The sequence below is a fragment of the Pongo pygmaeus genome, chromosome 13 (genome assembly GCF_028885625.2).
Source record: "Pongo pygmaeus isolate AG05252 chromosome 13, NHGRI_mPonPyg2-v2.0_pri, whole genome shotgun sequence".
Classification (NCBI taxonomy): Eukaryota; Metazoa; Chordata; class Mammalia; order Primates; family Hominidae; genus Pongo; species Pongo pygmaeus.
The window spans coordinates 119,735,251-119,750,520 of NC_072386.2; the positions used below are offsets into that span (position 1 = coordinate 119,735,251).

General features: G+C 56.5%; 1 protein-coding gene and 1 non-coding gene across 3 annotated transcripts in view; both read left to right on the top strand.

Moving 5' to 3' along the window:
* The window catches only part of MIGA2 (mitoguardin 2), a 39,188-nt gene extending 25,113 nt beyond the window's left edge, over positions 1-14,075 (top strand). For both annotated transcript variants that reach the window (XM_054501168.2, XM_054501169.2), the window contains exons 7-16: positions 119-236; positions 1,517-1,617; positions 2,198-2,313; positions 4,154-4,226; positions 4,455-4,541; positions 9,794-9,892; positions 10,219-10,353; positions 11,097-11,150; positions 11,871-11,987; positions 12,270-14,075. In XM_054501168.2, the coding sequence (XP_054357143.1) occupies positions 119-236; positions 1,517-1,617; positions 2,198-2,313; positions 4,154-4,226; positions 4,455-4,541; positions 9,794-9,892; positions 10,219-10,353; positions 11,097-11,150; positions 11,871-11,987; positions 12,270-12,476 (1,107 nt within the window). In that variant the 3' untranslated portion in view covers positions 12,477-14,075. The remainder of the gene's footprint in view (positions 1-118; positions 237-1,516; positions 1,618-2,197; positions 2,314-4,153; positions 4,227-4,454; positions 4,542-9,793; positions 9,893-10,218; positions 10,354-11,096; positions 11,151-11,870; positions 11,988-12,269) is intronic.
* LOC129044765 (U6 spliceosomal RNA) lies at positions 2,585-2,695 on the top strand. The gene has a single exon (XR_008504764.1). It is a non-coding gene; the product is annotated as a U6 spliceosomal RNA (small nuclear RNA).
* Positions 14,076-15,270: the final 1,195 nt, after the last annotated feature.

Genomic DNA, 15,270 nt, shown 5'->3' on the forward strand with positions numbered 1-15,270 from the left:
CTTAGCTGCTGGGTCCTAGATCTCCTCCCCTTTCCCCAGGGACCTGGGGGTGAGGGAAGGGGCCGTTTTCGTTGGGAGCTTTGAGGGTCTGGGTTGAGGGTCCTTGTTTTTACGGCAGCCAGAGTCACAGCGGAAGGAGTTTGCAGAGAAGCTGGAGTCCCTGCTGCACCGCGCCTACCACCTGCAGGAGGAGTTCGGCTCGACCTTCCCTGCGGACAGCATGCTGCTAGACCTCGGTGAGCTGGGCCCAGCGCAGGCGGGGTGGGTGTGGAGCGTGGCAGGGACGGAGGTGAGGAGAAGGTGCGAGAACCGGTGCGTGGTTCTCTCAGTGCATCCAATGAATCAGAATCCCCAGGGCTCTCCGACCTCATGTGATCCAGCACCTTACGGCACAGATGGGGAAACTGAGGTGTTCCCTTCTCCATGGCAGGCTGGAGCAGAGCTGAGGTGAGGTCCCAGGAGTCCCCAGCAAGTGCACCTGGCTCCATCCCCTTGGGTGCAGCCTTGGGGTTCGCGTGGCAGCATCTCCCTGATGACTCTCCCAGGCCTTCGCTTCAAGTCCTTTCCCGTGGCTCAGACTGGGTGGGTGGATGGGGTGACTCACGGGAGGTTCACTCAGAGCAGGCCGAAGGCCAAGAACAGAAGTTCTGTTGTCGGCTGCATTGAGGTGAAATGATGTGACATATTGAGGGGGAACCAAGTTATTCTGCCAAACAGCCACTGTCCTCTTCAGACCCCTGCAGTGAATGACACCCTGGCCCCTCCCTGTGCACTCAGCCCTGTGGGACCCTCAGACTCCCCAGGGTCCAGCTCCCTGGCTCTGCTAGTGGGGACACAGAACCAGAGTGGGTCGGCTGAGCCACGCACCCTGCCCTGGCTTCTCCCCACGTGCTCTGGGTGTGGCTTCTCTGTTGGAGGAATCTGCCTCCTGTGGCCTCCCTATGTGGCAGAAAGAGCTGGGGGGACCTTTAGGGTGGCCCGCCACAGGTCTGTGGCCTTTGCTTACTTGCTCGACAATCCTTTCCTGAGCACCCTTGGAGGTCCACACCCCTCAGCCCTTGGGCGAGCAGGGAGGGGAACTCCAGGTTAGTGGCCATGGACTCTCTCGAGCCCTTGGTATCAATGGCTGAGTTTCAGCTTGTCAGAAGAGAGAGGCGATTTCCCCAGGGCCACACAGTTCAAGGTCCTCCCCCTGCAGAGCTTGGGCCTTCAGGCCTCAGGTCCAGCGGTGCGACCTGTGAGCCTGGCAGAGCTGCTCACCAGCCGAGGGCTCACACCTGAGGCTGACAACCTCCGAGGATGTCGTGGGTGTTGAAGGAGGTCACTCACTGAGGCGAGGAGTCCAGTGTCCTCACGCAGAAGTGCTTGGCATGTCAGAGCTTTGCCATTGAGCATGGGAATCACAGGCTCGGGATGAAGCCTCCCCTGGGCCTGATGGGGGACTTCGTGTACCGGGATTCCGGCCGAGCACCGTGCGGGGAGTCTCAGCCCCGCTCTCTCTCACTGCTCTTCCCAGAGAGGACGCTCATGCTGCCCCTGACTGAGGGCTCACTGCGGCTGCGGGCGGACGATGAGGACAGCCTGACCTCAGAGGATTCCTTCTTCTCTGCCACCGAGGTGACTCGGGGTGGGGACCAAGCCCAGGGTGGGGTGAAGGCTGGGCCTCCTCTGCAGGCCCGTGGGGCTGGCACTGGGTCATGGGAAAGTGGAGGCATTTCCTCCGATGGGAGAATTTGGATGCTCCCACGGGCCTCCTCGAAGCTGTTGGGGATGGGGGGTGCTGAGAAATCGGGGGCCGTTGTCCTGTGGGTGAGAGCAGGGGTTCTGCCCCGAAGGGCTCCAGCCCATGCTGGCCTCTCCCTTCACCAGACCGCTGTGCCCATTGTTTGGCCTCAGTCCCCTGCCATGGGCACGTGGATCAGGCACTGTGTTCTTCCTTGGGATGGGGGGACATGTGTATGTGTCCTTTAGATGGCCTTTTTGGGAAGGACCCCTGGAGATGGGGATGCTGAGGGCCAGAGCTGGGCTTAAACTGGGGCCTCCTGGCCAGTGTTCCCTCTGACATCCCCTTAGAGACGCTGGCAGTGGGCAGGCACCTGGGGTGGCCGCTGTGGCCGACCAACAGGCAGGTGCCCTTGCGCCATGGCGTGCTGCTCTCATGGGCTTCCCTGGTCTCTTCCTCTGCACCCTCTCCCAGCTCTTTGAGTCCCTGCAGACCGGAGATTACCCGATCCCACTCTCCAGACCCGCTGCTGCCTACGAGGAGGCCCTGCAGCTGGTGAAGGAGGGCAGAGTGCCCTGCCGGACCCTCAGGTGAGCAGGTGTGGAGGGAGGGAGGGAGCAGGAGGCGGTGGGTGATTCTGGCCCTTGCGGGAGGCGGAGAAGCCAGCGGTGCTTGGCAAGGACTCAGCCTGAGTGAGTCCAGGCTGCCTGAGGGCCGTGGTGAGCTGGTGACAGCTCCATCCCCAGCTGCAGAGGGCCTGGATGGACCCATACTGGCAGGTCTGATACCAATAATGACAGTAACAAATGAACATACTTAATAAAGAACAATAGTTACTACCAGTTCTAAATTCTGAGAGAGTGTTTGCTTCTACAGCACATACACTAAAAAAAAATTGGAATGATACAGAGAAGATGAACGTGGTCCCGGCATAAGGATAACACGCAGATTTACTAAGCATTCCATATAAAAACAAAAGTAAATTCTCAGTGGGTACAGCCACAGCCACACAGGGTCACTGGCCCTAAGTGCAGTGTCTGGACACAGTTCCTCCATGGAGAGGTCAGGAACTCAGGCCGTGGGGACAGACAGGCCCGGACTCCAAGTTCTGCCACCCTGAACAAGTCGCTTAACTTCTCTTAGCCTCAGTTTCTTTGTCTGTGGTTATGTTTAGGCTTCTTCACCATCTTATATTAACTTTTTTATTAATTTTTTGTATGATAAGACTGAGAACTTGACTTTTTTTTTTTTTTTTTTTTAGTAGAGATGGGGTTTCACTGTGTTGGTCAGGCTGGTCTCAAACTCCTCACCTCAAGTGATCCACCTGCCTTGGCCTCTCAAAGTGTTGGGACTACAGGTGTGAGCCACCACACCCAGCCTGAGAACTTGGCTTTTTGATCATGGCTTGCAGATTTCAGTATGTATGTTTAAAAGTTAATCTGGCGCTGGGCAGGGTGGCTCATGCCTATAATCCCAGCACTTTGGGAGGCCGAGGTGGGCAGATCACCTGAGGTCAGGAGTTCGAGACCAACCTGGCCAATATGGTGTAAACCCCATCTCTACTAAAAATATAAAAATTAGCTGGGCATGGTGGCACATACCTGTAGTCCAGCTACTTGGGAGGCTGAGACAGGAGGATCGCTTGAACCCGGGAGGCAGAGGTTGCAGTGAGTGGAAATCAAGCCACTGCACTCTAGCCTGGGCAACAGAGCGAGACTCCATCTCAAAAAAAAAAAGCAAAAAATCTGGGCTGGGCGCCGTGACTCACGCCTGTAATCCCAGCACTTTGCGAGGCTGAAGCAGGCAGATCGCTTGAGGTCAGGAGTTTAAGACCAACCTGGCTAACATGGTGAAACCCCGTCTCTACTAAAAATACAAAAATTAGCCAGGCGTGGTGGTGCGTGGCTGTAGTCCCAGCTACTTGGGAGGCTGAGGCAGGAGAATCACTTGAACCTGGGAGGCAGAGGTTGCAGTGAGCTGAGATTGCACCACTGCACTCCAACCTGAGCAACAGAACAAGACTCCGTCTAAAAAAAAAAAAAAGTTCACTGACCAGAAATGAATCACACACTGGCTGAAGTGATCCGGGTGATCCGCCACATCTGCCGTCAGGAGGCAGTTTGGCCATTTCAGTCCTTTGCCAGTGAAGTGTGGGGCTGGTTGTGGCCTAAGGAGGCCTCGGTCATCTCTGCACCCAGTGCCTGAGAGGCTGACACGTCCTCAGAGATCATCCAGGCAGCCTCGTCCTTTGGCCTGGGAAGACCAAGGCCTCAAGGGAGACAGGCACCAGCCAGGGGCCACACTGCCAGGCTGAGGCAGGGCCAGGGCTGGAGCCAGAGCCTCCCACCCCCCCACCCAGGTGCCACCTGACCGCCCGGGGCATCGCTGGGCAGGGACCAGGTTGTGTGACGCCGTCTGTCCTCCCCTCAGGACGGAGCTGCTGGGCTGCTACAGTGACCAGGACTTTCTGGCCAAGCTGCACTGTGTGCGGCAGGCCTTCGAGGTGGGTGTGGCCTGGGGGTTCCTCGGGGGTGGGAGGCAAGGGGTAGTCAGGCTGGCCATGGCTGTGTGGCATGTACTTGGCCTCCTGGTCCCTGGCCAGGCCTGCTCCCACACTGGGCTCCTCTGTGGCAGGTGGGCCACCTACCCGGCCTCTTACATGGCCCTCTCCGTGGGCTTTGAGGGACTGCCATGCCTGGCAGCTCACTCCCCTCCCTTCCTCCTTCCCTAGGGGCTTCTGGAAGACAAGAGTAACCAGCTTTTCTTCGGGAAAGTGGGCCGACAGATGGTGACAGGCCTGATGACCAAGGCTGAGAAGGTAGCGGGTGTAGGGTAGGGGGGCAAATTATAAAATGCAAACCACAGAGGGTCCCCTTGAACCCCACCTGCCAGAAGGAACCCCTGTGCACAGGCTGATACACGTTCCTCCTACTCCGTTCTGTGGACTCTGCAACCGTGGATATTGTTATTCCATTTCTAAGCCTTTGTGCCCTACTTACCATCCTGCACTTTCCTCTGGAGTGTGGTGGCATGTGGCGTCCATCTCTCCATGCCGGCACCGGGAGGGGTTTTCCCCAACTGTGGAGCGTCCCATTGTGTGGAGAGCGCCACACGAGGCCTCCATTCCCTGATGGAGGGACACCTGGGCTGTCTGAGGTTCACCATCACAGACAACATTATATAATCTTCCTTCTACTGCTCTCTTGTGAGGTTTTCTGTGGGGCAGAGCCCTGGATATGACATTTCTGGGTCCTGGACATTTAGAAGCCCGGCAGATATTGCTAGTTTGCCCTCCAAAAGGCCTTCACAACTTACATCGCTGCCAGCAATATAAGGGTGTTTCCTTGCATCTCTGATTATTGATGAGGTTGCATAATTTTTTTGATGATTTGTTACTCGTCTGTTTTTTTGTTTTGTTTTGTTTTGTTTTTTTGAGACAGAGTCTCACTCTCTCGCCCAGGCTGGAGTGCAGTGGTGCGATCTCGGCTCACTGCAAGCTCCGCCTCCTGGGTTCACGCCATTCTCCTGCCTCAGCCTCCCGAGTAGCTGGGATTACAGGTGCGTGCCACCATGCCCGGCTAATTTTTTTGTATTTTTAGTAGAGACGGGGTTTCACCGTGTTAGCCAGGATGGTCTCGATTTCCTGACCTCGTGATCCGCCTGCCTTGGCCTCCCAAAGTGCTGGGATTACAGGCATGAGCCACCGCCCGGCCTTTTTTTTTTTTTTTTCTTTAACGGGTTTGAGCAAAGCTTTTGAACAGGTCGGACAGATGATTCTGAAACACACATCTGACCTCACTAGCCAGCTACCTACAACCCTCACTTGCGCCTGCTGCCCTTGGGGTGAAGGCCAAGCTCTGTTTGGTGGTTTGCTGCCCTGTGACTTCGTCCTGTCTGGCTGAAGGGCCTGCTTCTAGTGCACCAGACCTGCTGCCTGATCTGGGCTTTGCATATGCTGGTCTCTGCCTCAGGAACACTGTTGCTCAATCTTGTTTTTTTTTTTGAGACAGGGTTTCACTTCTGCCACCCAGTCTGGAGTGCAATGGCATGATCTCGGCTCACCGCAACCTCCACCTCCCGGGCTCAAGCGATTCTCCCACCTCAGCCTCCTGAGTAGCTGGGATTACAGGCATGCGTCACCGCGCCTGGCTAATTTTTGTGTTTTTCATAGAGACAGGGTTTTGCTATGTTGCCCAGGCAGATCTCAAACTCCTGACCTCAGATGATCCGCCTTCCTTGGCCTCCCAAAGTGCTGGGATTATAGATGTGAGCCACCACACCTGTCCTCAATCTTTTTTTTTTTTTTTAACTTTATTATGAAATACACATAGGAGAGAGTGTAAAAAATACAGGATTTGGCTGGGCACGGTGGCTCACACTTGTAATCCCAGCACTTGAGAGGCTGAGATGGGAGGATTTCTTGAGGCCAGGAGTTCAAGGCTGGAGTGAGCCATCCATGATTGCACCACTGCTCTCCAGCCTGGCCAACAGAATGAGACCCTGTCTCAAAACAAAAAAACAAAAAAACAAAAAACCACCCAAAAAGTATCTATAGGATTTTTTTTTTTTTTGAGACAGAGACTTGCCGTGTTCTCGACTCACTGCAGTCTCCGCCTCCCAGGTTCAAGTGATTCTTCTGCCTTAGTCTCCCTCCCAAGTAGCTGGGATTACAGGTGTGCACCACCACACCCAGCTAATTTTTGTATTTTTAGTAGAGACAGGGTTTCACCATGTTTGCCAGGCTGGTCTCGAACTCCTGACCTTAGGTGATCCATCCGCCTCAGCCTCCCAAAGTGCTGGGATTACAGATGTGAGCCACCACACCCGGCCTATGTATAGGATTTAATGAAAGACAAGGCCTGTATAACCAGCACCCAGGTTAGGAAGTGGGACATATACCAGTAACTGGAAGCCCCCCACACCACTTTTTCCTCTGTCCTCCTCCCTCCCCATTCCTTGGTCACTTGTCTTCTGAGTACCCTTCTCTGTCCCCAGGAGGTCATCACCTGACTCATCCCCTGAGGCCTGAGAGAACCCTTGGGCTCACCGTGGCGGTGTGGCCTCACTACCCTGCCTCCTGCTCATGGGCTGCCTTTTCCTTCCTCCCCCGTTATTCAGTTAGCTCCATGAGGGCCAGTGTCAGAACTCTCCTGGCACAGATGTGTGCCCCATCCAGGGCCTGGCACAGGGCGGGTACTGCATCAGCACTCCTCGGATATTCTCCCGGCAGTGGCTGTTGACCTGGCGGTGACCTCAGTGTGTACTCGATGGTTCTTCACTGCGGGGAGTTCATTCGAGCCTCACTGCAGTTTCTGCTTGGCGGATGGGGACACTGACCCCAGGAAGGGAGGGGGCTTGTCCAGGGTACTGAGCAGGTGAAAGGTAGACTGGATGTGAAGTCAGGTGGCTGGGACCCAGCCTGGGCCCTGGACTTGGTCTCTGTGGGCCTCCCCAGGAAGCTGGGTGAGTGAACAAGTGAAGGAGGGTTAAGGTGGGTGCCAGGGCCCCACCCTCTGGGGAGCTCCTCTTTGCAACCTTCCCAGTATGGGACTTTGGTTTTATTAAGAAATGAGGCTGGGCGCAGTGGTTCACGCCTGTAATCCCGGCACTTTGGGAGGCCAAGGCTGGAGGATCACGAGGTCAGGAGATCGAGACCATCCTGGCTAGCACAGTGAAACCCCGTCTCTACTAAAAATACAAAAAATTAGCTGGGCGTGGTGGTGAGCACCTGTAGTCCCAGCTACTCGGGAGGCTGAGGCAGGAGAATGGCGTGAACTGGGGAGGCAGAGCTTGCAGTGAGCCAAGATCACGCCACTGCACTCCAGCCTGGGCGACCAAAAAAAAAAAAAGAAATGAAAGGCTGGGCGTAGTGGCTCATGCCTGTAATCCCAGCACTTTGGGAGGCCAAGGCAGGCGGATCACAAGGTCAGGAGTTCAAGACCATCCTGGCTAACACGGTGAAACCCCGTCTCTACTAAAAATACAAAAAAATTTAGCCGGGCGTGGTGGCGGGCGCCTGTAGTCCCAGCTACTCGGGAGACTAAGGCAGGAGAATGGCATGAACCCGGGAGGCGGAGCTTGCAGTGAGCCGGGATTGGGACACTGCATTCCAGCCTGGGTGACAGAGCGAGACTCCGTCTCAAAAAAAAAAAAACCAAAAAACAAAACAAACAAAAAGAAACGAAAGCCATTTAGCAGCACCTGAGTGCCACAGCCTGCACCAAGCCCTGGGACTGGAGCAGTAACTGAGGTGGCCCTATTAGGACTGGGGCCAGGCCCTGGCCTGGGAAGATGCTAGCCCTGTGGGAGGCACCCAGGCACTGGGGTTGTAGCATCAGGCCACTCGCTCAACTTTGTGTCAGTGGGGCAACCACAAAACCTCATTGTGTATCAGTGTCCTCCTGTGGAGATGGGTGTGTCCTGGGGACATTATGCGATGACACAGGGCATGCTCAGGTGTCAAGGACCAGCCCATATCTTCATCATTGTCACCTTTTACCAATGAGAAAACAGACTCCAGGCGGTTAAGGGATGGCCCAGGATCATCCTGGCAAATTTTTAAAATGTAAATACTTTTTAAAAATTTAGGGCCAGGCATGGTGGCTCTGCCAGTAATCTTAGCACTTTGGGAGGCCAAGATGGGCGGATCACCTGAGGTCCAGACCAGCCTGGCCAACATGGTGAAACCCCTTCTCTACTAAAAATACAAAAATTAGCCGGGTGTGATGGCAGGCACCTATAATCCCAGCTACTTGGGAGGCTGAGGCAGGAGAATCACTTGAACCTGGGAGGCGGAGGCTGCAGTGAGCCGAGATTGCACCACTGCACTCCAGCCGGGGTGACAGACAAAGACTTAAAAAAAAAAAATGCTGGGGGCGATGGTTCATGCCTGTAATCCCAGTACTTTGGGAGGCCGAGGCGGGCGGATCACGAGGTCAGATCAAGACTATCCTGGCTAACATGGTGAAACCCCGTCTCTACTAAAAATACAAAAAAATTAGCTGGGCATGGCTGGGCGCGGTGGCTTACCCCTGTAATCCTAGCACTTTCGGAGGCCGAGGTGGGCGGATCAAGAGGTCAAGAGATCGAGACCATCCTGGCCAACATGGTGAAACCCCGTCTCTACTGAAAATACAAAAATTAGCTGGGTGTGGTAGCATGCATGTGTAGTCCCAGCTACTCAGGAGGCTGAGGCAAGAGAATTGCTTGAATCCGGGAGGTGGAGGTTGCAGTGAGCCAAGACTGTGCCACTGCACTCCAGCCTGCCAATAGAGCGAGACTCTGTCTCAAAAAAAAAAAAAAAAAAAAAAAATTAGCCAGGCGTGGTGGCAGGCACTTGTAGTCCCAGCTACTCAGGAGGCTGAGGCAGGAGAATGGCGTGAACCTGGGAGGTGGAGCTTGCAGTGAGCTGAGATCGTGCCACTGCACTCCAGCCTAGGTGACAGAGTGAGACTCCATCTCAAAAAAAAAAAAAAAAAAAAAATCACGAGTTAATCCACGCTGAGAACCGACCCTAACACTCAGTGTTTTTCTACATTCATAAATGCAGACCCACATCTGAAAAGAGCGTCCCAAACCCCAGCTAACCCCCAGGGTCCCAGAGAGTGAAGGATGTGTGCCGAGAGCCTCCGTGCCATGCAGTAGCGCTTTAAACGCTGTTTGTTGAAGGCTTTGGCGCTGGACTGACTGCGTCACACATGAGCTCGGCAACTGCCCTAGAAGAGCCTCATCAGGGCTGTAGCTTCTCCCCTTTCCTGTTGAGGTCCAAGGCCATGGAGATTTGAACCTTCAGCTGCCTGACTCTAATCCTCACATCCTGTGTCCCTCCAAAGTGAGATCACACTGTCACATTGTGCACTCCTGGAAGGCAGCAGGTGCTCAGCAGAGGAGCTGGCTTGAGACCTGACTGGGTGCCCTGGTTCTCTGGAGAAGCACGCTGTGCTGAGTAGGAGACACTTCTCTGCCGCGTTTTCTCTGTGCCTGCTGCGTGGGCATGTCCCCCATCCACAGGCCAGCCTGTCCCTGTGGGTCTTGTCCAGTGAACAGGATGGGCCGTGCTATTCTCCACAGAGCCCCAAAGGCTTCCTGGAGAGCTACGAGGAGATGCTGAGCTATGCCCTGCGGCCCGAGACCTGGGCCACGACACGGCTGGAGCTGGAGGGCCGAGGGGTGAGTTGCTTTGTGCTGAACCCCGACATCCCGGGCTTCCCTGCATCTGAGCAGCAAGGGGGTTCCTGTGCCAAGCTCTACCTCAGTTCCAAGCGGCTGAGACGGTTCCATCACTGCCCATAGCCCCCGGTTCCTGCCCTGCCCCAGGCCAAGGCCGAGGGAGGAATGGCCTCAGCTATACCCGTTGCACAGCAGAGCGGGGAAGACGTGTCCCCCACACGTGTGCTCATGCCCTGGACCCCAGCCTCAGTCTCCCCATCTGGAAAGTGGCCCTGAGGCTCCGGCAGTGCCCCCATGCATGAGCCTCCCGGGGGCACCCTCTGTAGGTGGTATGCATGAGCTTCTTCGATATCGTGCTGGACTTCATCCTCATGGACGCCTTTGAGGACCTGGAGAACCCCCCGGCCTCGGTGCTCGCCGTCCTGCGGAACCGCTGGCTGTCAGACAGCTTCAAGGAGACGGTGGGTCGCTGCCCCGCTCTCAGACCCACACTTGCTCACATTAGCCCGTGTGGTTGCCTGGCTCCGTCCCCTCTGTCCCTAGCATTGGCACCAGGGCTGGGCCCCTACCCCCTAGATCCGCGGCTGCCAGGCCTGGGAGACCAGAGTCTGCTCTGGAGAAGCCTCCACAGTGCCCCGTTGCTGCCTGGTGCCCCAGTTTAGAACCAAGGTGGTGTGCGTTTTCTTCCTATTGTATGGTTTCACTTCTGTGCCGGTATGAATTCGATTCCATTTTAATGCATCCTGTTAAATCAAGTTAAAAGAGGGGAAAGCAAAACCAAAAGGAAAAAAAGGCACAGAGCGAGAGACAGCCCAGCACAGGACCCCCAGCAAGGCAAGCAGTGACGCTCCAGCAGCCAGGCTGTGCTGCCTGGGCCCAGGCTTCTGTGAGGCGGTTTACAGGCGGGAAGCATTGCTCCCACAACCACCAAAGGAGGTGGGAGTGCTGTGTTGTGCCCCTTTACAGAAGAGGAGACTGAGGCTCAGAGAAGATCCAGCAGTAAGATTAGAGTCAAGATGCAAGTTTAGGTATGTCTGAGTCCAAAATCAGAGGAGAAAGCAGCAGAGCTTAGGCACCCAGCCCCATCTTCCTGCTTGGAGTGGGGTGAGCTGGGTTTAAGGGCTTGGTGCTGGGCTGGCAGAGGGTGAGGGGCGGTGGGCTAGGCCCATTTTGAAACCCGGGGGACATCCTATTTTTGATGTAGGCCTTGGCCACTGCTTGCTGGTCGGTCCTGAAAGCCAAGAGGAGGCTGCTGATGGTGAGTGACTGGCAGGCCCAGGGGAGCACGAGCTGGGCTCTGAGGCAGTATGGTGGGGAGCGGAGCGGGTGCAGGGCGGCTCGCTGGGCCACTTGGCCTTCACCGCTCACAGCCCTGGTCCCCTTGTTCCGCTGTTACCTCTCATTGTGCCGGGAGCTCCCCGGAGGCACGTGTAGACCCACTTCCTCTCCTCCCCAGGCCCAGCACAGAGCAGGCCACTGGGGAGGGGAACGGACACCCTAGGGTAGTGGCCACAGGGCTGGCAGCTGGCCTGGTGCAGGCGTCTCAGTGGGGACAGGATACCTAGGAGCAAGCAGAGCCCTGTCCCTCCTGCCCTTTCCCCGCCCCAGTCAGGCCCCTGTAATCTCCGCTCCCAGGCAGCGACTGGCTGCGCTCTCTGGGCTGTGGTTTGTCGTTCCCCTCCGCGGGCCAGGCTCTGTTGTCTAGCTGATACCAGCTGCCGTGGCCACGTGCTCCAGGCACTTCCCGCGGAGCCACCACGGCCCCACCTCTTGCAGTTCTCACAGCGGCCCATGGTTACCCTGTCTGCAGAAGTTAAAATGGGCTTCGAAAGCTCGAGTCACTGCCCAGAGTCATCTAGCAGGAAAGTACACGAGCTGGAGCGACCTCTAAAGCCCAGCCCTTTATGCGACACCTGGGCCTGGTGCCCTTATCCTACCTGGGCCCCAGCCTGGCCCCTCAGCCTTGTGCCCACCGCAGGTGCCTGACGGCTTCATCTCCCATTTCTACTCCGTATCGGAGCATGTGAGCCCTGTCCTAGCCTTCGGCTTCCTTGGACCCAAGCCTCAGCTTGCTGAAGTCTGTGCTTTCTTCAAGGTAAACAGAGAGCAGTTCTCGTTCTTTCCTGACTCTTGCCCTGGGCACAGGCACCCTGGGAGGTGCCAGGAATGGGGTGAGGGCCTGGGCCTGGGCCTGCTCCCAGAGAGAGGGCAGAGGCAGACCCACATGGGTCCAGAGGAAGCAGTGGGAGGGAGGAGCCTGGGGATGGAAAGGACGGGCTGGGGCTCTGGTGGTGGACAAGGGGACTTCGGGTGACCTGGGGGGCATCATGGTGGGCAGTGGCCTGGGCCAGGCCCGACACCAGCCCTGCTCCCCAAGCACCAGATTGTGCAGTACCTGAGGGACATGTTCGACCTGGACAATGTGCGCTACACGTCAGTGCCCGCGCTGGCAGACGACATCCTGCAGCTGTCCCGGCGCCGCAGCGAGATCTTGCTGGGGTACCTGGAGGTGCCCACGGCCAGCAGCGCAGGCGTGAATGGGGCACTGCCCCGAGAGAATGGGCCCCTGGGGGAGCTGCAGTAGAGGCAGCACGGGCTGGGGGCGGCAGAGAGAAGGCTCCTCCTCCCTTCCCTGGGTTGGTATCTGACAGCTGTGGTGGCTGAGGGCTGTTGCCCCTGACTTTGCCCCACCCCCCGTCATCTGGGAGTCCCCAAGGCCCAGAGGGGACATTTCCATGGAGAAGAATGGAACGGTTCCTGGGGGAAGCAGAGGCCAGGACCAGTGGGGCCTGTGGGAGAGAAAGGCAGTGAGAGAGGGGGGTGTTGTGGAGAATTGGGACAGGCAGAGCCGGGATGCCCCAGGTGGGGAACCCCAAAACCTCCCATCGCCCCAGAGCTGCTGACAAGAATGCTGGGAGGGTGGAGGTGAAGGATGGGGCCTAGAGCCCTGTGGTGAAGGTCACGGTGTCCTGAGCTAGAAGCCACCTGTGGCTGTATGGTCTCAGCATCCAGGCATCCAGCTGGCCTGTCCTGATGCCCTCCCCACCTCAGCCGCCTTCTCAGAGTTTGCAACTCCAGAGGAGAGTGGGACCACCTTAGTGGGCAGCAGGCCCGGGCCATCCAGAGGTGGGGCAGAGGTGGGCCTCCCACTCCTGTGCTCTCTTCTGGGCAGGGACTGGGCCCTTGACAAACCCAAGCACCAAACCAGGACACTGTCCTTTGACATTCCCTCGCCCTGCCAAAGATCGTCTTTTCTCCTCCCACCTCTGTCACCACCAAAGACGGGCGGAGGTGGGGCTGGGCCCTCCTGCCCCTGCCCATCCCCCTTTCATGAGCCTGGACCTCCCTGGGTGGTGCTAGGCTCTGAGCTGGGGGTTCAGACCAGGGATTGCTCAGGCCCCTGTCACCCGTGGGCCCGGGGACCACTTGGGGGAGGTCAGAGGATGTATGTGGCCGGACCAGCTTCCCTACCTTCATTAGGACAAGAAACTGCCCAGCACTTTGCCTTCAGTTCAAGGCACAAACGCTCCTGGGGCCTCATGGGGGCAGAGCCTCCCCTGGGCCTGCAGACAGAGTCCTGTTAGCAGCGATGTCCCCCCACCGCGGGGTCCTGTCAGCCCGGCATTGTCTTCCCAGTGTCTTCACCCGAGCAGGTGTCTGTGGCCCCAACGCATTCTGCTGGGGCTCTGCCCTTTCCAGGTTGAGAGGCCTGCGGGAGAAACAGACTCCCCTCCTGGGTTTCCACACTCAGGAGTCAGAGGACTGGCTCCTGTGACCAGGGCCCCTCTCCCCTGAATCGGAAAGGGGTCTGGGGATGGGAGGGCGCACCACAGAGAGGAGATGATGCTGGGTGTGGCCCATCTTCTGTGGGCCCCTTCCCAGACACCAGATCCATGGGCACTAACCCGCCTCCCAGGCTGATGCCTGGAGGCAGCCTCCAGGGCAGGAAGGACCCTGTGCTCCCCGCCCCCCATCCTGACATCCTGTTCTTTTGCACTTACCCTGTGCTGTGAATGTAACAGTGGGCCTTGGCCCCGCCCACTCTGATTTGCATTTTCATTTGTCTTTGTTTACACATCCGTGCACTGCCTGTAGCAGTCGATTGTCACAGCTTCGACTTTTGGATGGCAGAGTGTGTGCACTGACTGTGAGTCGAATAAACAATTGAGACGATTTCCTTCCACTTTGCCATGTTGTTGGTTATGTGCATGGCTGTTTGCTTCTTGGGGCAGAGCAGGGCACCTGCTCTTTGGGGTGCCGTGGGTCAAGGTTCCAGGGGGACAAAGGTCAGGAGAAGCCTGGTGGGGGCTGTGATCCTACTTGGGGCCACTTGGCTGCCTGACAGGGTCCAGCCATCCCTAGGCAGGGAGGGCCCGGGCGGTCCGAGGGGAAGGGTGGGGAGCGGCCACTGCCACGCTGAAGGCCATGGATGCGACGTGGGTGGCCTGGCTGTGGACCCCGCTCAGGCACCATCTTAGGGAAGTCGATTCTCACTGGCCCTCAGTTTCCACATCTGTAAAATGCAGGCAGTGGACCCTGCCAAGGTGCAGACTCACAGGCTTAAACGTTGTTACCCCCCTCCAAGCTGTGAGAGCCAGGGGGAGGGGCTGGAACACTGGGAACAGGTCCAAGCCTGCCGGATTGTTACAAGTTTTCATGGGCAGCTGGAAATCACAAGTTTTATTTTAAAGGTTTTTAAAAAAGAAACTTAAAAAAAAATTTCAAATGTACCAAAAAATTGAAAAAACTATATAAAACCAACACCTCTGGTCATGTAATTAACATTTTGCCTTTTTTATATTTTTGAGACAGAGTCTCACTCTGTCACTCAGGCTGGAGTCCAGTGGCATGATCTCAGTTCACTGCAAGCTCTGCTTCCCAGGTTCACGCCATTCTCCTGCCTCAGCCTCCCTAGTAGCTGGGACTACAGGCGCCCGCCACCATGCCTGGCTAATTTTTTGTATTTTTAGTAGAGACGGGGTTTTACCGTGTCAGCCAGGATGGTCTCGATCTCCTGACCTTGTGATCCGCCCGCCTCATCCTCCCAAAGTGCTGGGATTACAGGCGTGAGCCACTGCGCCCGGCAACATTCTGCCATGTTTATTTCATGTATTTCCAAAATACTTTAGCCTAAGTTTCAGACATGTACTTTACTCTTAAACCTTTAAGCAGAGCTTAAAAACAAGGTAGTCACGTTCTCGTAAGTGGGAGTTGAATGATGAGAACACATGGACACACTGCAGGGAACAACACACACTGGGGCCTGTTGGAGGGCAGGGGGTGGGAGAAGGGAGAGCATCAGGAAGAATAGCTAGTGGATGCTGGGCTTAATACCTAGATGATGGGACTGCTGGGCACAGTGGCTCACGCCTGTAATC